The sequence below is a fragment of the Phodopus roborovskii genome, unplaced genomic scaffold (assembly GCF_943737965.1).
Source record: "Phodopus roborovskii unplaced genomic scaffold, PHOROB, whole genome shotgun sequence".
In the NCBI taxonomy this organism is placed as follows: Eukaryota; Metazoa; Chordata; class Mammalia; order Rodentia; family Cricetidae; genus Phodopus; species Phodopus roborovskii.
This window is the reverse complement of record NW_026126082.1, coordinates 154112-178476: the sequence shown is the minus strand read 5'-3', so window position 1 is coordinate 178476 and position 24365 is coordinate 154112. Positions and strand designations below refer to the sequence as shown.

Here is a 24365-nt window from a genome sequence, read left to right as displayed (position 1 = left end):
AAGAAGACGTCAAATAAATAACCTAATACCATTATCTAAAGGAAGTTAAAAAACAAAAGCAAATTAAGTCCAGTTACAATATGAAGAAAATAAAACCACACAAGAAATGAAAGTAACAAAGATGCAAATAAATAAAAATAAAATGAAAGACTTTACAAATGAATCATAGAAATAGAAACAACCATATTAATATCATAACTGCACCCAAAGAAAAAAAAAAACAATCCCAGAAACATACAAAATCATGAGAAATAGAAAATGTAACAGAGTGTGGTTACAGCTACTTGGGTACATTGAACCAGGAGGAACCAAGGAACCAATGAGTTCCAAGACTGCCTGTGTCAATATACAGATGGGATAAAAAAGAGACAAGAAAGAGGTCTCAGACAAAGGAGGAGAAAAAGGGAGAATGGAAATTTCAAGAGAAGAAAATAAATGGAAAGGGGAAAGAAAAATCATCACAGAACAAAAATAAGGAATATTCCATCAATGGAGTCCAGGACCTGTGAATTTCACTGCTGAAATAAACCAAACATTTAAGGAAGAACTAATATCACCTCAAACTCTTTTTTTTTTTTAAAAAAATGACAGTAAATAGATGGTTATCAATTCATTTTAAAAGGCCTGCAATGCCCTTATTTTAAAAAGAAAAATCCAGACAAGGCACTGGGAGATAGTTCAGTCAATAGAGTGCTTATTCAACATGCATGAAGAACTGAATTCAATTCCTAGAACCCACTGTTGTGGAATATTAGTTGAAGATGTTACAATTATTTATGCTATGGACTATTTGTTTAATGATACAAATATGTGTTGCATTCTTTTTTGTTTGTTTAACTCTGTGAAGCTGTGTTACTTTGCCTGTCTATAACACCTGATTAGTTTAACAAAGAGCTGAATGTCCAATAGCAAGGCAGGAGAAAGGATAGACAGGGCTGGTAGGAAGACAGAATAAATTGTAGGAGAAATCTGGGAAGATCAGGGAGCAAGAAAAGAAGAAGGATAAAGGACACCAAGGGTCAGCCACCAGCTACACAGCAAATCATGGAATAAGAAGTAAAGAAAGGTATATAAAATACAGAAAGATAAAAGCCTAGAGGCAAAAGATAGATGGAATCATTTAAGAAAAGCTGGCTAGAAATAAGCCAAGCCAGGGCTGGGCATTCATAAGAAAGAATAAACCTCTGAGATTTATTTGAGAGCTGGGTGGCAGGCCCCCAAGAGCCAAAAAGAAAAATCAAACAAACAACAACCCACTTTAAAAAATAAGTGCAATGGCAAATGTTTATAATTCTGTCACTGGAGAGGTAGAAATATAAGAGGATCCCTTGAGTTCATTGGCCAGCCAGTTAAGTCAAATCAGCAGGCTCCAAGACAATGAGAAATTCTGTCTCAAACAGTAAGATGGAAAGTAATTAAGGAACCAAACTGGACACTGACCTCTGGCTTCTACATTTCTATGCACACACATATTGGAACATACAAAGAAAAAAGTGCTACACAAGAATAAAAATATAAACAAATAACTACTAATTTTATAACTACTAAATTTATTTCTTTAATTACAGGTTACAAAATCAATATATAAAAATCAAAGACAAAGATGGTGATATATGACTATAGTTGAAGCACTTGGAAGGTGTGAGGCAGGATGACCGTCAAGTGTTCAAGGCCAGTCTGGGCTACCTAATAAGATCCAGATTCAACAAAAGCAAAACAAAACAGTAACAAAAAAATTAACTAAAATCACTATCATTTAGGGGCTGTAGAAACAGCGTAAAAGTTAAAGAACATATACTGTTATTCCAGAAGACTCAAGTTCACTTCCTAGCACCCAAATTGAACAGCTCACAACCATCTGTAATTCCAGCTATAGAGGGATCCAACACCTCTGCCCTCTGGGGTTACCTGCATTCATCATACTCAACTCCACAAACATACATTTCATTAAAAATATCAAAAGTAATTTAAAATTTTAAATTTCTACCATTTCTATATACTAACAATGGATTATCTGAAAAGATAAAGAAAATAATCCCATTTACAATAGTTAAAAAAAATAAATTATGAATGATTTAACCAAAGACTATGCATGAAAAATGCAGTCAATCAATAAAAATATACCCTGCATTTAAAAATTAGAAGAATAATGATAAAATGTCTATGCAGGTGGTGGTGGCATATGCCTTGAATCCCAGTACTTGGGAGGCAGAGGCAGGTGGATCTTTGAGTTTGAGGCCAGACTGACTACAGAGTGAGTTCCAAGACAGCCAGGGCTGTCACACAGAGGAACCTTATCTCAAAAAAATAAAAACAAAATCTATACGCTCTTGAGCAATCTATAGATTTAAGTTTGATTTCTATTAGAATTCCAATGACACTTTTCATAAAAATAGAATTTCTAAACTTTGTAAAGTGTGTGCACATGCGCGTGCACGTGTATACACACACACACTCAAATAGCCTAGGCAATATTAAGCAAAAAGAACACAGCCAGAAGCACTAAACTATCTGATTTTAAATCAAATATAAAGATATAGTAAACAAAAAATTGATACTGAATAAAAATAAACACAGACCATTAGGACAGAATAGACAGTCAATATCTAAAAGATAACAAAATCAGCATGCCAAAGGGATATCCACACAATCACCTAAGTGAAAAAACAATCTATACAATGGGAAAATACATTCATAAGCCGTGCTAATAAGTCATAGACCATAATAGAAAACAACCAAAATATATTAGGAAATATAAACTTGACAGTTAAAAATTTTAGTAAGTGACATACCTGAATAGAAATTTCTCAATAGACACAACATAACAATAGCCTATGACAAAATGATAAACATCATTAGTAATAAACATCACTAACCAGAGAAATACAAAATCAAAACCATAAGTGTTATTGCCTCACATGTATCAGAGTAGCTAATTTTTTTTAAGAGATCAAAGATAAATGTTCACAGGGATAAAACCTCGTGTACTCTTACTGGAAATGTAAATTAAACAGCATGGAAATTTACCAAACAACTAAAACCATAATATAATCTAGCAATCTTGCTATTTGGTACATTTCCAAAGGATACAAAAATCAGTATGTCAAAGATATAACTATACTACCATGTTCTCTGCTGGAGCCTAAGAGCCATGCCACCAGAACCATCCTGATCTTAGTTGCCTGTGTTTTGACCTAGAGTCATAATATTGCCCAGGCCCAAGCTGCTGCCAAGGGCCATGTTGGCTTTGTGGTCCTGCTGCAGCTGGGATCTGTTTTTATGCCTGCGGCCCATGTGTGTGTGTGGGGGGGGGGGCGGAACAGGGACATGGGACATAGAAATCATATCTGATAAAATCAGATGGCCATTTTGAACCAGCCCCGCCCTTACTGACCCTGCCCCCCACTTAACATGACAAGAAGAGCTGGCCCTGACCTTCATGGGAGAACTACCCACCCCCCTGCACTGGGGAGATATGGTCCCACCCCTCATCATGGCTGAGGGAAAGCAGATCCTGATGGCATGGGCATAGGGGAGCTGGCCCCACCCCTGACCTGAAGACAGCCCAGTGGCCTGGACTGACCAGCTCAACTACCACCCAGGCCTACAGCGTGGCCTGGGGTTGGCCCACCCAAACATCTACCCTATCTAGAATATTGGAAAGGAAGGAAAGATTGAGAGGCAAAGAGGTTTTGTTGTTTGCTTGCTTGCTTGCTTTAGTTTTCCTTTTTCTTTTCGTTAAAAAAAAAATTGAGGGGACATTGCTTGCACAAGGGAGGATATAGAGGGACTAGGAGATGAGCAAAATTAGGATGCATGATGTGAAATTTCCAAATATTCAATAAAGAAATTATGTTAAATTATAAAAGAGTACTAGTTGACCATTAAAAGGATAAATTTAAGTTGTTTATGGCAATATGCATGGAGCTAGAAGACATTCTGTTAAGTGAAATAAGCCAATCACAGAAAGACAAGGACCACGCAATCACTCTCAAATGGAATCTTAAAAGGTCCAACTCATACAAACAGTAAAATGCTGATTACCAGAGATTTGAGTATGGAAAATTAAATGATGTTGGTTAAAGGTCACACTATTCTAATTAAGAAGAAAAAAATACAAGAGCACCATTTGGATAATGTGATGACAATAGTTAACACTGTGTGTACTTGAAAATTGTTGAGAACATTTTAAATGTTATTACCTCAAATAAGAAAGTGGAAGCACAGGACTAATGAGATGGCTCATCAGATAAAGTACCACTCAAGTCTGATGACCTGAGTTTGGAAACCAAGAACTCATGTAGAACCCAAAACTGGGCAGAGCAGCACATGCCTGTAATCACAGGCTAAGATGGGTTTATTTAAGAAACTAAAAATATCTGAAATATATTTCCTGTTTGATCACTGTCTACCCTTAATTATCCTTGTGTCTCCTTGTGTGGAGACTAGGTGCTTTATAAAGACTATAGGTTTCTTTAGTTCATTATTATGGATATTTAATGGCATGATGTCAACATCTCAGTTCTGTGGTCCTTTAAATGAATCACAACATGAGCTTATCGCAAAACAAGAAGTCAGAGTCAAGAACCAGGCTCATATTTTTATAATGTACTCTTACAAAACATAACTAGGATTCCACAAGCACTACCCTATTCCTGTCTGAGGGCAGTACTTCTAATAACTTCACTGGATGACCCTCTGAGGCGGTTTGAATGAGAACTACACACACACACACCGCCCTACCACAAAAGGCTCATATTTGAGTACTTTCTCACCAATTGGTGGAAATGTTTGAGAAGGATTAGGTGTGACCTTGCTGAAGGAAGTACAACATTTGGTATGGGCTTTGAGTACTCAAAAACCCATGACATTCCCAATGTACTCTGTGTCTCCTACTTGTACTTGAGATGTAAGCTCTCAGCTGTTCCTATCGCTACTGTCATACACTCTAACCCACTGGAACCACAGGCCCAATTGAATGCTTTCTTTTAAAAGTTTCCTTGATCAGATATTTTATTACAGCAATAGAAAAGTAACTAAGTTACTCTCTAATCATTGCCATACAGGATGAAGCTTCCATCACATGATCTCAACCCATAGTAACTCAAAAAAGCAAATGGAATTATCATACATCCAAAGCACAAAATTATTCAAACCCATGATCAAGGTATAGTATCTTGTAAACAATTTGCTGAAAAGCCCTGTATACATCAGTTTCATTCACATAGCTTAACATGACTATAGCAAACCTGTCATCAAGCAAGAATCAAAGGGACGCAAACAAAAGTATATTTAATTGAACTTCAAAACAACCCACACAAGTTTTTATGTGCAGATGAAACGTTAGGCAATATTCTGTTTAAAGTTCAAACAAACTCTGCTTAAAGTTCAAAGTAACTCTATGCAGATAATACATAAACCAATATAAACAATTTCTAATATATAAATCAATAAAACCATTTCTCTTGTCATACATGCATCTCCAATCTCAAACTGGAACCTTTTTTCTCACAATTGAATCACTTATTTGGATTTAGAAAGAAAAAGATCTTCCAAACATATTTTGTTAAGAAACTCAAGTAGGAAGGGGTTTGGCTAACAATATGACTCAGTTGTTAAGACCATATACTACTGTTGTAGAGGTCCCAAGTTTAGTTTCTAGCACTCACATTGGGTGGCTCATAACTGCCTGTAACTCCAGCTCCACAAGATCTGACTCTCTTTTGGCTTGAGAGCATTCAAACACAAACACATACAAACACAAAGAATAAAATTAATTTAAAAAGAAACAATAGGGTCTGGAAAAGTGGCTCAGCAGTTAAGAGATCATACAGCTCCCGTTGAGGACCCAAATTCAGATAACAACACTGAAATCAGGCCACTTACCTGTAACTCCAGTTCCAGGGATATAGTTAAACCTACAACCAGCAGTAATGGGTATTGCTCATGCATTTAGTATCTTCAAGCAACTATAGGACATAGTGCAAAAGAAGCACAGACATGGCTATGAAATGGATATAAGATTACAACCAAAGCAAAATGGTTGAAAAGTATGCTATTACCCTTAAATGTATCACTTTTAAGTTTCAGGCTGAGAAAAACAATTGAATAAAGAAAATATCCATTATGGAATGGAACTTAACATTTCATACTTAGATAATTCTAAACTATCAATCCATGGCAAAGTTAGAATTTTTGGCCAGAAGCCAAACCTCAATTTTGTTCTGATTATACATGTTTTATAGCCTTGAACAAGGTGCTAGACCCACTGATATCACGGTCTTCATATGGCAGAAGGGAATGAGAAGTACAAATGAAAAATAAGGAAAACTTGAGTTTAAGGAAACATTAAATGACAAAGAACTAGATGAAGAAAACATCAGTTTGGCTTGTCTCTGCTTTAAAGATGAACAAACTACCCATGATCCTGAACTTTTAAAATGAGAAGGAAAACAAATTTTCAAATTGTCATCTGTAGGTCTCAGTTAACATTGCCTCATTTCTTTCTCAAAGCATCTGAGTATTTGTCAGCCTCTGTATCAAACAAGCTCTGTTAACTCAATAGTAAAATGCTAGAACTTTTGATTCTGTGACTTCTTCATTTTTTGTCAATCTAGTTTCAGGAAAAATTCTAGACATAGGAAAGCAGCTTATGTAAATGCAGAAAAACATAATTTATACAAAACCCAAATGTCTACTAATAGAAATGAGCTTATGTGGTTCACTTAGAATTACTATGAAAATAATAAATATTAAATTAAGAGTTATTAGGTTGGCCTTTGTGGTTCATGCCTGGTTCATGCCTATAATCTCAACTCTTGGTAGGTGAAAGGGCCTGAAAATTTGAGAATACTAAGACTGTTTCAAAAAAAGAGTGTATTAGATAAGCAAACTACATGTTAAATATGAATTATTACAAACATAGTTACTTTCTTTTCTATAAATTTATGCATAGAAAAAATAGAAGCTAGGCACAGTGACAATGATTAGTAGGGAAGTGGGTGGACATGGCAGCATTTATCTGTAATTCTAGCTTTTGGGATGCTGAGGCAGTAAGAATCATGAGTCTGTGATCAACTTGGGATACACAATGAGTTTCAATCCAACTTTGGTTACAGTGTGATGCAGAATCATAGAAGGGAGACAGGAAGATAAGGAGGTTGGTTGGTTAAAGAATGCATGTAGAACTTAAGCATCTCTACCTCCACTATTTTCCAATGTTTCTCAAATGTTAACATTCATTTTACAATGGAAAATAGTTAAACTGAAGTTTCACAATCTTTTGCCCACATATCCTCACTCAGTATGTTGTGCTATGAAGTCTGATATAATTTTATATCTAGATGGCTATATTATTCTAAAAATGTATATCATTTAGTAGAGGTAAAATGAAATATTTTTCATTTACTAGGGACTAACAGTGTTCATGAAATATTAGATAAGCATTTGCTGAATGATTAACTTAATTTGTATCATAATTTATTATCATTAAATGACTTCCTTTTTCTTCATATTCCTTATATTCAACTACAAATTTATGTTTAATCTTTCTAGATATTTAAAATAAATAGATGTTTACAGAAGAGAAACATCATTTCTATTTTAACAGGTATATCCCGTACCAATATACCTAGAAAAGTGTGGGAAAAATAGTACTTACAAACTTCAAATTCTAAAATTTAAAAAAATGTATAAAAGAAAAACTAAATCAAGAAAGTTTGGGAGGAGTTGAGGGAAGAGGAAAAACATTATCACAATGTGTTGCCCAAAAAAATTAATAATAAAAAAGACTGGCATATTTCAAATTAAAATCTTATTTGCTTATCTGTATTCCTTTCTGTTGTTTCTACTAATATAAAGAGCACTTAAAATATACTAGTTAGGTACAAGTAAATGAGCCTCATAAAAATGTGAAGAGACACCTTAACTTTAAATATCATCTGAAATGTTTTTCTCATGTTGAAACATAAGGTCAAATATCCCAAAGTATTAGGATGAATGTGGAGGGTAGAGAAATGAATACATCAAGAGGGCTCTGGCCTTGAACTTCAACTGGACTTACCAGCCTCCAGACCCATACAATATAAACGCTTGCTTTACCTGATTTATGGTATTTGCCAGAAACCTACACAGATTAATATGAAAAAAGTGTCAGGCAACAGTTTGAATATCACTGTTTTAATAACATGAAATACGAGTACAAAACATCGTACAAGTATACTTTTTACTACATGGAGATAGAATAACATGCATGTGTTTTTACCAGAATCTGTATCACCAAGTACTTCTGTCACAGTACTAATGGCTTTCCAGAGATTTATCAGTCCTATGCAATTTTAATCAAATATGAAAACTCTTACAACTCTTTTCAACCAATGCAGATCTACACTTACATTGATATACCTGTTCAAGTTGCATTGGAAAACTGTTACATAATATAAAATTACCTTAAGTATTGAATGGGTAGTACCCTCTCACATTGATCAAGTCTCCCTTACACTGGCACTGCAAAGACACAGTACACTTAATTTGGGGGTCTATATATGTCAACAGCACTCAAACTGTGTGGGAAATTAAATAATCATTTTCTGAAAAGGTTAGAGTATCATAAAGGCTACTGGTTATGCAGAAATGCATGAAACCCCATTTATAGAATACAACAACAACAAAGAATGATAATGTACTACAAGTACTAAAGAAAAAACAAGTTTACAAATATTGAACTGTTGGTTTTTCTTGCCTCTAAAAGGTTTACCACACCAAGTGAGAGTACTATCAATCAATAAAGAAAAAATTGTGTAAACTGTGCTGGTACCCAGCATTCAGCAGCCTCCAAAGCATTCCTCACAGTTTTCGGCCATTTCAGTTAAGAGTTGTCTTATAACAGATAAAATAAAATGAAAACAGCATTACTTTGCAGGGAAATATGAAAAAAAATACTGTTAATTTCATAAAATATTTGAAAGTAATTGTTTTCATAAATAAATAAAATGGTGTTTTTAAAGTTTTAATTATTCTTGCTGTGAAAAAAACACTCAAAGTTACATCAATCCTTAAGGATAAACACTGGCTTATCTAACATGTTTGGAAACCTGAACCACATTTTCAATTGCCAGTGTTATGCTTTGTTCTTGGTAGAATCATCTTTGTTTCTTCTTTTTACATCCCAATTGTAAACCCTGGCCATATCTGCAAGAATTGTCAAAGAAAATGCAAATATGATTCTAAAGATAACAAATGAAATTACCATTTACTTACTTAGTGAAACAAAGACAGAGAAGTCGCACAAACAAAAATACTAGTGGCAACTACTGTTGACAGCCTTATACTATCAATTGCTAAGAAAATTCTGGAAACAACTTTTGCAAAAATTAAGACTTCCAAACAATAATTGCTTAGCATATCTAGTCAACTATGGTACATTTAATATGTGTTAGATAATTTCAACAATTTGAGACATCATCTTACAGTATTGCCCAGGCTGTCCTGAAACTCATGGGCTCAAATCAGTCTCCAACCCCAAACTCCCAAATATCTGAAACTGTAGTGTACACATCATTGCGCTTAACTCAGTTTTTCTACTATTTTCTTATTTGTCAAGTTTTAAAACTAATCCCTATCACAAAATTTTAAAAATCTGATTCTATATCCCACCACAAGTTATTTGGGTATAACAGATCCTTTAGTTTACTAAGTATTACTGTGTGAATATGTCCTCTACGAAGCCTTGAATAAGCTAGATGAATTCCCTTCCCTCATGGGGGTCAGATTCAATAGAACCTACTCTAATGTCTATCATTCTAACTTTTCCAGTTTATATATATTATTATATCAAAGTTTATATATATATATATATATATATATATATATATATATATATATAATATCAATGATAAATGTCACTTCTCTAAGTTTCTAGGATTCAACTTAAATGACTTTATTTCATTACATCTCATTTTCTCTCACAATTAACAGCTTTTATTTTCCACAAGGTCTAGCTCTCTTAGGTCCTCAGGATTTCAGCTGAATCAAGTATTCATATCACTAGTCAGATAATGATCCTGACAAGAAGCCTCAAAAAACCTATCTTGCCTTACCTAAGAACTTACCTACTACATGTTACATGTTGGGGGAGACTGCAGATCTTATACTCGAAAAGCTCAGAGTTAAGCCAGGAAAACAAAGTACTATGTGCAAAGTAGGAGAAAAACCCACTCCAACAGGATTAGAAAATGTTGAGGAATGCTCTAAAGCTTAAACTGAAATATGAAGGATAAAGGTGTATCTCCAAGTAAAATAAAGGGAAATCATTCCAGGTAGGAGGAACAGATGAAGAAAATAACAAAAAGAAACACAAAAAGTCTGGGACATTTTAAGGGTGAGTAAAACAGTTATTTGAAATCTGCACTGTTCTAAAGAAACTGTTAATGGAAGATGTATGTCTTAGCATGTGATCACACTGGCTGAGGTATGAGATGAGACATACATGCATGCATACATACATACACACATACATACGTACATATTAGTTGAAATATCATAACTAGAGGACTACAAGAAAGATGTGTGAACTGGTAAATTCATGTTGGAAATGTTGTAAAGAACAGGTATACCATGTGCACATTCTGAAGCACCAAAACTGAGTAACATCATAATACAGAAAACTTCATGGGGAAAACCTGGCATGACTAAATCATTCTTGGTTATTAGGAAAAAAGAAGTGTGCAGGATGATACCCAGGTGGTTCAGAAAGTAGAGACAAAACAGAGTACCCCACTTAACTTTAGCTGTCACCTTGACACAGCCTAGAATCACTGATCTGAGTGGCCTATGATATGTCTGTGTGGGATAGTCTTGATTATTAGTTGATGTAAGAGGATCTAGCCCACTGTAGGTAGCACCACTCCATGGGCAATATAAGAGAGGTAGCTGAGCTTGAGTGTCAGAGAGCCAATAATCAGTGACCCTACATGGGTTCTGCTTCAAATTCTTGCTCTGACTTCTCTCAGTGATGAACTGTATGTAACCTGGAAGTACATGCCAAATAAATCATTTCTTCCCCTAAATTGCTTTTGGTCAGATTATCACAGCAATAGAAAGGAAATGTCAACAGAGAGGAAAAGAACTTGCAAGCATTCCTTCCCCTTCAAATTGCCACTATAATGTTATCTTGTACCTCAAAACAGCTTAAGTTTTACTTCCAAAAAAGAAAAAAAAAGAAAACAGTGTTCCCTGACCTAATTCCAGGACATATCTATTGTTGCCAAACTTTAAGTTACCTTGAGGCTAAATACACTGACTTATTTGTGATTGCTATGAAGTTGTCATGGACATATTTTATATGTAGAGTATTTTTTTAATTTCTTCTCCTTCCCTTTATTTGTTAAAAGGATACTGACTTCTGTAGTAGTAAACTGATCTCGAAGAAAGTCAAGGTCTTCCTCAAGAGAATCCAGATTCTTTGTGGCAGTTGATAAATTCTTTTCCAACAATGCCTGAGCTTCATCAATATCATATTCAAGCATTACATTAGCCTGAAAATAAAAAGTCATGACAATTACTTAACAATCTCCACATTAGGGCAAGTGTCAGCAAACTCAGCCCTTGGACCAAACCAGTCCACTGTCTTATATTTTACTACAGCAGAGCATAAAACAAAGACCATGTAGCCTGAAAAATAGAAAATATTACTATTTGACCCTTTACAGAAAACTTCCTGACCCCTGAGTTACAGGTATGTAGAAAATAAAGTATTAATAAATAAAATCTCAACACACAATATGAAATGAAATGGGCAAAAGGTAGAACCATGTGCATTACCGTTTCTATAAAAAATGCAGATAGATTTGGTCTTTACCTATGTATGTATAAAGTTTTGCTTGAAGGATACCAACAAATAGACTGTTGATTATTTTAAAGGTAGGTACACTGTGCTAATGAGAACTAGGCTTTTCACAGGATGTCTTTGCAATAGATTTAATGCTTGTCTTCCAGAATGGAAAGTACCAAATTCATATACTAGTGAAATTTAGAGATGAGGTCTTTGGAAAGCAGTCATATTTAGATGACATCATGTGGGAGGAACCATCATTAGTATGTATGCCTTACTGTTTTATCTCATGATCAGTTCTACCACATTATGATACAACCCGTGGCCCTTACCAGATGCTGGCACCATTCTCTTGGATTTCCCAGTTTCTAGATGCATCAAATAGACCTAATTATTTATAAATTACCCAGTCTGTGATAACTGAACTACATGTAAATATGTTATCTGTCAAACAAGTATTAAAGCTTAGAATTGAGACTCCTGGCTATAATCCTGGAATGCAGGAGATTGAGGGAGGAAGATTCAAAGTTCAAGGCCAGCCTGTATTATATAGTAAGACTTTGTCTCAACAGGCAGTGGTGGTGCACAGCTTTAATCCCAGCACTCTGGAGGTAGAGGCATGTGAATCTCTGTGAGTTTAAGGCTAGACTGGTCTATAAAGTGAGTTCCAGGACAGCCAGGGCTATTACACAGAGAAACCCTGTCTCCAGAAACCAAAAATAAAAAGTTTGTCTTAGGAAAGAAAAACAGAAAAACTCATGCCTATAATCTAGTATTCAGGAGGTACAGGCAAAAAGTGTCAGGAGTTCATAGTCATCCTCAGGTACATAGTTCGTTGCAAGCCTGGGATATACAACAATCTGTCAAAACACAAAAACAAAGAAGGCCAGCACTTGAGAAACTGAGGCAGGAAGAGTGGGAGGTCATGGTCACTCTGGGTCACATAGGAAGACCTTCCTTCAAAAAATCAACCCAACAAACAACAACAAAAATCAGGAATTAGGGGTGTGTACATTGGTGGAACACACGCCTAGCTACACAAGACTCTGTGTTCTATAAGTAGATGGGTGGCCGTGAACCTCAATTAACTATTGAGTTATTGAACCTCAATTAACTATAAAACAGTAATTAAAACAAACAAATAACCTCAAAATTAAAATTAATAGCTGGATTAGTAGTTAATGTCTTTAATATCATTTTAGAGGAAGAGGCAGGGGATCTCTGTGAATTTGAGGTCAGTCTGTCCTACATAGCAAGTTCTATGAAAAACCAGGACTACAAAGAAAGACCCTTTATCCCAAAAGGAGAGATATACCAAATATCTATTAGTTGATGATGAATTGATAACATGTGGTTTATACAGACAATAGGGCATTTGGGGCTATAAAGGAATGAAGCTGATACACAGAGAAAGAAAATAAATTAGTAGTTGCTACTGCTTCTCAGCCATCTGGTAAATGTCAAGTATAGTAGATGTTAGAGGAAAGGAAGTAGCAAAAGGAATAAAGAATAAATATTAATAGAAATGGGTTTCTTTATGGGGCAAATAAAATGTTCTGAAAATAAAATGAGGTGATATTTGCACAACTATGAACACACTAAAAACTACGAAACTGTTTACTTTGAAATAGTAAATTTTATCTTAATTAAGTGTTAAAAAGAGAGACAGTATCTTCAAAGAAATAATTTGGGACCTTTACACACAGCAACAATGTGGGATACAGCAGATATGGGAACTCCAAATAATACTGTATCAGTCAGCTAACTGGAAAACAGCAGTTTTTAGTCAGACACAAAGGAGAAATATAGCAGGCTCTTTACATGTAGATGCTTTTTTTAAAAAAATGAATGTATAGTGATTATCAAAGACTGGGAGGGGTCTCAGGGTAGGGGATCAAGGGAGTTTGGTAATAGGTACCAAAGCATAGTTCTGGTGTTCTAAAGAACAGCTGGGTTAACTACAGTTTATAATACTCTACTACTTCTATATATTTGGAGAAGTGTTGAGTCAGAGTCTTACCCTGTAACCCCAGCTAACCTTGAACTTGAAGCAATTAGCCTACAAAAATGCTAGAAGTATACATAGTGCCATGAAGCCTAATCCTTATTATATAGTTGATAAAACACTAGAAAAGAGGAGCTTAAAGACTCCAAATTCAAAGTAATAAAAAGATGGAAATGTTAAATTGCCCTTAGTAAATCAGTACACATTGTATATACATACAAAGTTAGCACACTGTATCCTGTAAATATGTATGGTAAAATAACAATTGGGTTGGTAAAAATCAGACATACAGCAAGTGCCTAGCAGGCATAAGTAAAACTATCTAAGCATGTCTCTTTTGAGAAGTTGAGAACCATATCTTGGGGTTACTGTCCTTTTCCTAACCATCTTCTCTCTCTAAACACTCCCATTTAGATTTGAAGAATCTCTTATACTCTAACTTTGCTTCATGCTGACTTATCCCTGAGATTATTGTATGTAGCACAAAGATCCACTTTTACCTAGTAACAATCCCTAAAGGGAAAGAAAGATCCTCCAGATACCAGCAGCAGTGCTGCCCTGTATCTCTCCACCACCACTGGCACTAGGACTGAAGGGTATTTAGTGAGGAATGTAGCACAATGTTATATTGGAATATCTTGCACTGAAATGTGGATGACAGTGGTATACACATCTCTTCTCAACTGTACATTCTAGGACAACATATCAGGGATGATCAGAGCATTATAATCATAAAAATCAACAAATGGTATAAAGGCCTTTCCTCCCTAACTGTTCACTACTTTGTCCCTAAATTGAGTGTCACATGCTAGCATACCATTGATATAAATATACTTTGAAAATAGAAAAAAGAAATTTGATTATGTTAATAAAACTACAGGAACTCTGCCTCTTAGTGCAGGTCTAGAATTTTCCTAGTTCTTTGTCTCCACCTCTTTTAGCTTTTCCTTCTAGCCCACCCCCATTTCTTTGTGGGACCCACATTGACTCCCAAGAGCTGGGATCAAAATACACATTTTGCCTTTTTTACATTTGTTCTGGGTATTAAACTCATGCTTATAAAGCAAGTACTTTACCAAATGAGTCATAACCCACTCCCCACTCTCTTGCTTCTGCTGCATTTTGAAATGACAAAACATTTTTAACTGCAATCTCAGTAGTTGATAAGCAAAGGCATGAGGATTATGAGTTGTAGGACAGTCTGAGCAACATATGAGACCTTGTCTTTAAAAAAAAAGGATTAAGGTAGAGTTCTTTCCCAGCATACTCAAAGCCCCGAGTTCACCACCCACCACACAAATAAATACATACATACATACATACATACATACATACACACACACACACACACACACACACACACACCTAGAAGACTAGATTTGGTCAATTTTGTCTTAACTGAGAAAAAAAAATATTTACATGTGTACAGCCATTTAAAGATACTCCTAATTTTAAAGACACTTCTAATTCCAGTCAGTTTCTAATAAGGACTATTTTAATTCTATACCTTCATTCATTCTAAAATCAAAGGGTGGTAAAAAATAGTTTTTGCTGGTAAGAAAACATTGTTTTACAAACACAGTGGCTGTGGCTATAACATTTACTTACCCCCAACCAAAGGCACACTTTATCAGTAGGTGGAACTGAAGCTTTGCAGTACAGGTTATCTGCCAGTAAGAATCTGGTTTCCATTGAATTAGTAGACTCCTTTAAAAAAATGACAGTACCACAAACAAGCCAGGTTGATATCAAGGTTATAAAGGAAGGATCCCAAGACATTTAAAACAGTACCAGCATGAAGACTTATTTATAGTTGTAAAAAAAAATATGAATGGTTATTATACAATCAATGGCTAAAATGACTTTGTGTGAACTCTTATTCAGCTACTTACTAACTGTGTAAATCTGACATGTCACCATCTATGTCTCAAGTTCTTCATCCATAAAATAAGGACAACAATAGTCCTTGCAGCTATGAAGGATTTGATAAGCCTCCAAGAAACACATATTAGTTTTAAAGTTAGGGAAAGCCTTAGAGTAAAATGCTGAACAAAAGTACTCCAATCAAATGGGAACCAGGAAACAAGCAGATATCACTATCCTAATATCTCACAAAGTAGACTTCAAATAAAAATTAATCAGAAGAGATAAAGAGGACACCTAACTCTAATCAAGGGAACAGTTAACCAAGAAGATATTATTATCCTAAACATATGTGAACCAAACTCTGGAGTGTCCAATTTCATTTTAAAAATATCGACTAATGGATTTAAAGAGACAGATTAGCATCAATAATAGTAGGTAACTTCAATACCCAACTTTCTCCAATAGAAGGTCATGTGGACCTCCCCCAAAAAACAAACAAACAAAAAACCAGAGAAACATCATCCATCAAATAGACCTAACAAATAATCTACAGAATGTTCTACACAAAGACCAAAGAATATATACTCTACTTTGCAGCATATGAAAGCTTTTCTCAAATAGACCACATCTCTGAGACACAATGAAAGAAATCCCATGAGAAAATGTACAGCTCTCTAAGTGCCTACATTTAAAAAACCAGAAAGAACACAAATAAATGCCTTAATGATGCAACTCAAAAAGTTGTGAAAAGAACAAACCAAATCCAAACCCAGCCAACATAAAATAATAATAATAAAAAAAATCACAGCAGAAATTGACTAAATAGAAACAAAGAAAACAACAAATATAAGATCTGGTTCTTTGAGAAGATAAACATAACTTAGATACCCTTGGCCCAATTAGCCAAAAGAAAGAAGGATCCAAAATAACAAAATCAGAAATAAACAGGTAAACATTACAACAGACACCAAAGAAATGTAGAATATTATAAGGGACTCTTTTAAAAACCTGTACTCCATTAATCTGGAAAACCTAAAGAAATGGACAAACCACCAAAATTAAACCAAGAAGCCAAAGACCTAAACAAACCCCTAAGAAATGAAGGGATAAAATAAAAAGCCTTCCATCTAAAAAGAAGTCCAGGACCAGATGGATTCACAGAAGACTTATATGAGACATTCAAAGCAAAGATCTACAGCCAATCCTTCTTAAACTATTCAAAACAAAACAAAACAGAAGGATCACTCCCAAAATCCTTCTATGAAGCCAATATGTCAGTTTCACATTCACAAAAACAAATCATAAAATAAGAATACTCAAAAATTGTGCTACCTCAGAATAAGACCAAAAAAATCCAACATCATTTCTAAATTAAAATTTTATAAAACATAATTTAAATGAGGAGCTTAGATTTAAACTTGATTTTAGTGGAAGGCCACAAAGCCATCTTTTTTACATAAATATAATATTTTTAATGTTACTGCATATGCTCAAGAAGGTAGGGTGAATCCTACTACCCAAATGAAGTACCAGTAATCAAGTAGGCCAGGAAATCATGTCTTTGTCAAAGAATTCTGATTTACTTATACTTGCAAACAAAACTAAACTTACTTTTTTCCTCTGCATGTATTTTAGAATTTCCAAAGTCTGTTTAATTTCAGGAATCTGACCTTTCAGCCTGTGATGAGATAAAAAGGTTAACATAGTATTTTACAGGCAAAAATAAACATCAGGACAATCTTATTAGCCTTGTAATTTTCAATAGTTCTTAAAGACTATTTACAAATATAAAAGTCAATATATTTCATAAATTTTATTTAAATATTTTAGGTATAAGAGAAAATATTTATGATAAATATTGCAAAACAAAAAGTATATTTAATAAACCATAGAGAATACTAAGGATATAAACATTTGTTTAAAATATTTAAAGGACTAAAGAGATTACTCAGTGGTTTAGAACACTGTTCTTTCAGAGGACCCAATTTCTATTAATTCACAGCACCCATATGGTGGTCCATAACCACTTATAACCCAGTTGCAGATCTGATGTCAGTTCTGACCTCCACAAACACCAGGCTTGCACATGGTGTATGACATACAGGCAGGCAAAACATTCATATTCATAAAATATTTTTAAATTAAAAAGGTAAGATGTATTACTATGTATATATACAATACACAGTGTAAAAAGCCTTACTTCATGTATAACTAACTCCCTTTTGTTAAAATTTCTAGAACAGGCCACATTCTGCAGAAATAATTCACAGGCTCTGCATTTGATTATAAAATTTCATTTAAAAGATTGATTTTATAACTAACTTTTAAAACAACACATATCCAAATATTATTAAATTCCAAATCTGAAAACATCAATCACTTATATAGTACTATATAAGGCTGTTTCAGGTATGCATACTCAGCAGAAGCACACTGAAATGAGCTAAATGTCAGGCAAAGCAATGATGTCTTCTCAGTGTATACATTTGTCAAACTGTTTTTAAAAATGTACAAAATCATCTAGATGCCCTCTGAATCACCCAGTGTAAATTATTACCTACCCTATCATAGATAAAGTAGAAAAGGGTATGGACATGTATATGATCTCCAGAGGTAGAGAAAGAGCCAAGCTGTGAAGTTGAGACATACAAATACAAACATGAAATGCAAATTAAAACAACAGAGATTCCCTTCTCAATAGACTCAGAATAACCATCATCAAAAACACCAGGCTATGTCTGGTGGTACAGGCCTGTCATCGCAGCTACATCTAAGGCAGAGACAGTGAGATTGTAAGTTCAAGACCTACCTGGACAGCAAAAGAATTTATTTCAAAATAAAAACTAAGGTTTAGAAATATAATAAGGGTAGAACACCTGTCTTAGGCTCAATTACTCAGTATGACAGGGAAAATAAAGCCAGGCCTTATGGTACATACCTGTAACTCCAACATTAGGGAGGTAAAGGCAGAACAATCAGGACCTTTAAGGTCATCCTTTGCTAGGTAGCAAATTCAAGATCAGCCTATGCTATATAAGACTCTGTCTCAAAAATATTTAATTAATTAACAATACTGGCAAGGAAATACATAAAAAAGACATATATTGCTAAATATTTAATTAATTAGCAATACTGGCAAGGAGATACAGAAAAAAGGTATATACTGCTAATAGGAATGTAAATTATAATACCTTTTATATAAAACAATATGAATGTTCCTCAGAAATATAAAAATGAGGTCAGAGAAATGGCTCATCAGGTAAAAGCCGTTGCTGATGAGCAAGCCTAACAACCTGAATTCAATCCCTAAAACTCACAGAAAAACAAGATGCAATGACTGGTATCTGTAATCTCAGCATGGCAAAATGAGAACTGCCCAGGAGACAGGAGAACTGCCCAGAGGCTCACATATCAACTAGCCTGGAGTATCCAAAGTGGCAGAAATAGCAAGAGATCCTGCCTCAACAAGGTGGTAGAAGAGAATTGACTAAAAAGTTAGTCCTTGGACCTGCACACATGTACTACAGCACTCGAGAACCTATGCTTGAATAATGGCATGTATGACACTGAACACATACAAGTGCACACAAACAATTGAAAAAACTTAAAATGGAAATACTACCCGATTCAGCTATATTATTCCTAAGTACATACTGAAAAGGAAATAAAGTAACCATGCAAAAGTTGTACACATACTAATATTTACTATGGCACTATTCACAATAAGCAAGAACAACAGATGAATGGATAAACAGGTATGTGTGCATGGTATATGCATTTATGTGGAAATGGAATATTACACAGCAATTAAGAATGAAAACATGTCATTTCCAATATCATTAACAGAACTATATAGGTCATGATTTTAAGCAAAATATACCAGACTAAAGTAAAAGGAAAGGGTGGCTGACATGAGGGAAGGTATATATGATCCAAGCATAATATTTGCATGTACAGATATATCAGAAAAAAATTCATTAGATCATACAACTTAATTAATTCATAATTGTAATAAAGAGTTTTATAATGTAGAAATTATTTTGATTACCTCCTTTTTTTTTGAGCAAGGTTGAGTTCCATAAACTTATACTTCTGATATTGTTCATCCAGCTTCTTTAACACTGTATCTGCAGTCTCATTCCCAGGCTGCTTCATAAAAGAATCTACATCTTCCTTTAATATGAAAAATAATATTATAAAATTTTAAATTCATATTACAAATCTGACTTTTCACTTTGTTTATAAAATGAAAACGAACAAGTTTTTTTTTCTTTCAGAGGTTTGTTTTAATTTTTTCATAAAATATATTGATTAGTTTCCCCTTCCCTAACTCAATACCCTTTTTTCTCTCTCTTTAAAAACCAAGCAAACAGCCAGGCGTTGGTGGCACACTCCTTTAAACCCAGCATTCGAGAGGCAGAGGCAGATGGATGAATCTCTGTGAGGTCAAGGCCAGCCTGGTCCACAGAGCTAGTTCCAGGACAGGTTCCAAAGCTACACAGAGAAACCCTGTCTCGAAAAACTAAACAACCACCCCCCCACCAAAAAAAAAAGCACAGCATAATTTTAAAAACAGAATGTTAAGACCCTACTCACACACAATAAAAATCCATAAAAAAAAAAAAGATCTGAAATGACATCTAAGCAAAAGATCAGTAAGAGGAAAAACAAGCTCAAACAAAGCAGTATGTATGAAACAAGTCTACCAAAAAAACAAAACAAAATAAAACATTGAACTTTTTTGGCCATCTACTGGTGGGCAAGTGTGTTTAATATGGTGAGAACTAATTTTCTCAAAGGCTTGTTTTTAGTTAAAAAATATAATAATTATAAAAAGTTAAAGACAGGCACAACTATAGCTCTATAGTATACCACTTGACTACCAGACATGAAGTCCTAGGTCAATCCCAGTACTTCCAGAAGAAGTTATAGCTAAACGAGACATGATGGTACAGCCTATAATCCCAGAACTCAGGAAGTAGAAGCAGAAAGATCCTAAATTCAAGGCCAACCTCAGACATACAACAAATCTAAGTTAGCCTGGGCTACATAATGCCTGTGTCAAAAAAAGACAAAAATAAGTTAAAAACATTTTGAGCAGTACATATATTATGTAGCTAATTTATTCTTCTCTTTTTAATTCTGATTGATATACAGGTTGAGATATATGACCTTACCTATTTTATACATTTCTCCTGCAGCCCTAGTAGTAAATATGAAAATTACTAGTAATGAAACACACTGCCTATTCATGTGCTCTAGTCACTAAGGAACTGAGCAAATTATGTGCCAAATTTATCAATTTTTCTTACTGCTTTAACAATTGAATATGTTTTCTTTTTCATAATAACTCCTTAAATATTGTCATTCCTACATACTCAAGGCTAAGCAACAAATGGGAAGCCAGAGCAGGATTCAAATACTCTCTAACGCAGAATTTCATGTTGTTAAAATACCATGCCATTACCATTAGTTTTAGAGCATCAAAAAATTATGTATGGACAGGGATGGTTACTACATCTTATTGGTATATTTTAAGCAAAAACTTTAGAACCTTGTCTGTCTTTAATCTCAATACTCTGAAAGTGAAAGTAAGAGGCAGGAGGGTTGCTATGAGTTTGAAGCCAGGCTAGTCCACATAGTGAGTTCTAGGCCAACCTGGGCTACAGTGGAATTCAATATAAATATGTGTACACACAATCTTATGTATAAGGCATTGTGGTAGGACCAGGGGAAATAACATAAAGAACTACCTTATCTAAGTAACAGAGCATGACCAAAGAGGTTCTGAAGTCCTCCTTTCTGCTCAAATGCAAATTCTGGATACCTCATTTATATCCTGTGTGAACTGGGGCAAATTATTCAAGGACTCTGTTCCTTGGTTTCATCACCTACTTCTACAAAATAGGCACTATAGCAACTCCCTCTTAAGTTTTGCAAAATCTCTTAAGAAAATTTCTGAACCTCGGCAATATTTCATATAAAGATGACTTGAAAGATATTTCTAAAAGCAAGCACACTGAGAATACACAAAAATTATTCTGCCAGCAAATTAAAATATACAATATAAAATGTGATTTAAGTAAAAGAAATGGGTCTTTTGAAGAATGTTAGACATAGGACAGAGTATATATACTTTTGGTACAACACAAAAGGTCAAGGAACATACAACTAAGATTTTTATAGCAGTGATTCAGCAGAAATAAATTAAGACAATATATAAAACTTCTACCTTTTCTTTGGATTTGGGTTGGTCTCCCTGTTAAGTGAAATTTTCCAATTGCATTCCCCACAATTCTCATAACTGCCTACAATTTGTTGTCTACCCAAACTGCTTGAATGGTATAACTAAAACCAAATATAAAACGGTTTCACACACCTAATGGCAGCCGGTTACCCACGGCATAAGGCCTCAATTCCTAAAAGCAAGACGCACAAGGACTTCATAGTAGTGTTAACATCTACTTTCTGTGCAGTCTGCTTCCATTCCCGAGGAAAGGGACCACGATGCTCCTAAAACTGACTAGGTGCCACTCAGCTGTTCTGCCTACTCAGTTGTAAGTGTCAACCCACCTATGTCTGCAGCATCAAGATGTCTAGTGCTCCTCAATAAGCTTCTCTCTCTCTCTCTCTCTCTCTCTCTCTCTCTCTCTCTCTCTCTCTTTCGGCAACAGTAGATGACAAGTAGAAACAATTGAACAGTTCCAAAGGACGCCCGCCTAGCATGCGGGTCCTGCGTCCCCAGTCCTCCTTCCGCGCCCACTTCTGGGCCGTGGTAGGGTTACCGCTCTAGGAAGCTATCCCCCACAGGGTCTGAAAAACCTAACATGTGGGTTGAGCCAACAGGCCAGGAATTTCCTCCCGGGACCTTTTAGCTCAGCTCCCCGCAACAACATAGGCCTCCGTGGTGACTGGAAAGCAAGCTTCACCCTGAGGTCAAGACACCAAGAAACAGGGTCTCTTACCACAAACACTGCTTCAGGAATCCCTAGGTGGATTCGCCGCCCATTTCCAGCTGCAGCTTCTAAGCCACATCCGTCCTGAGCCGCGGCCATCTTAAGAAAGCCAGAGCGCTAATAACTGCCTTCTAAGGTGGCTGCCGTTGGCGTCAGTGATTGGATCGTTTGCATCTGCAAGCCCGCCTCTCTTCCTATGAGTCTGCGTAATCATTGTTGCTTACCACTAGGTGGTGATTGGCTACATGCGTATGAGTGACAAGTTTAGAAGGGTTGTGGTGGAAAAGCTGGAGTTGCTGGGGTACCAATTCTGACTCCTAGGAAAAGGAATGTCAGAGATTTAGAGGGCAGGCAAGGCTAAAAGCCCTAGGAATCCAGACCCTGACAGACCGCGCCCGGACCTGCACCTCAGTACAGTCGCCAGAGTGGCTTCCGGGAGGTTCCCAATTCCCTCTTGCAGACTGCTGGATCTGATTCTGACTCATAATAAATACCCCACCTTTTGTACCAATCAAAAGCCATCTTTATTGAGAATCTCATCGCATTCTGGCTCAAAAGCTTTCAAATGCTTATAATTTACATACAAAATCCCAAGAGCTGTGACTAATTTCTTACGCTCAAGCGTAATCCTCCACAACAAACATTTAAAAGCAAATGTATTGATGAACCCGGTGTAGTGGCATAAGCATTGCATGAGAACCTATTTGCAAAGAAAAGCAAACATAGCATATAGAACCACGTAATTATAACTTGGTACCCTTTTAAATGTGGGTGTGCATGTCCTGTGTGTGTGTAAAGACCTCTAGACTTCCTTAGGAAAGGTGGACAATTGTTTGAGTTGCTGTGGAGAAAGGAAACAAGACTGAAGAACTGAAGCGAGCTGGTTTTCAATGTAGTGTTTTTTGTTTGTTACTGCATTGTAAGTGTATATATTCGACACACACGTGAAATCAGAACAGATAAAGAAAAAATTAAAAGAATGTTTAAAGCAGATTGTATATGTCTTTAAGTTTAGTTTAATTAAAAAATACAATAAGTGTTATAATATGGACCAAGGGGACCTTGGAGAATCCCCTGACAGGTGAAGGGCATTAGGCAGACGAGCTTTAGTGGAATGTTTTATTATTAAGTGAAGGGAGTGAAGAACTGGAAGGGAGAGGGAGGAGAGAAGACCTGCTAGGTGACAGGGGGCAGGGTATTTAAGGCCTCATTGAGCAAAAGTTCATTAATAAGCTAATAAGTGCTCAAATATCTGTCAATGAATTAAGGGATTACTTACCTCCAAAAATTCTCAGCACATCATGTATTTAATAATTTGGAAGCATTTTCTTAGCATGGAATAGTTGTTAGATATTTTCCTTCTTTATCACACAGAAATATTTCCATTGAAGACTCTTCTTGCTGGGCAGCAGGGACTCACACCTTTAATCCCAGAACTCTGGAGGCAGAGGCAGGTGGATCTCTGTGAATTTGAGTCCAGCCTGGTCTACAGAGTGAATTCCAGGACAGCCAGGGCCGTCACACAGAGAAACCCTGTTTCAGAAAACAAAAACAAAACCAAAAACCAACAACATCAAAAACAAACAAACAAAAACAAAAAACAAAAGAAAGAAAGAAAAAGAAAAGAAAAAGACTCACCTCCTATGACACTTTTATCCAGGAAGTTGTATAAAGTAAACAAAGAGCTCGGAGAGGCAAAATGTTAAAT

At 35.4% G+C, this 24365-nt stretch overlaps 1 protein-coding gene across 1 annotated transcript; it reads right to left on the bottom strand.

Moving 5' to 3' along the window:
• Positions 1–8162: 8162 nt before the first annotated feature.
• Positions 8163–22794, bottom strand: Vbp1 (VHL binding protein 1). Its single transcript, XM_051179411.1, has 6 exons — positions 22667–22794; positions 19750–19874; positions 17313–17379; positions 15444–15542; positions 11396–11534; positions 8163–9189 (listed from the first exon to the last, which is right to left on the bottom strand). Exons 1-6 carry the CDS (start codon positions 22754–22756, stop codon positions 9119–9121), a joined length of 591 nt encoding a protein of 196 aa, XP_051035368.1. The 5' UTR covers positions 22757–22794; the 3' UTR covers positions 8163–9118.
• Between the last annotated feature and the right edge of the window lie 1571 nt (positions 22795–24365).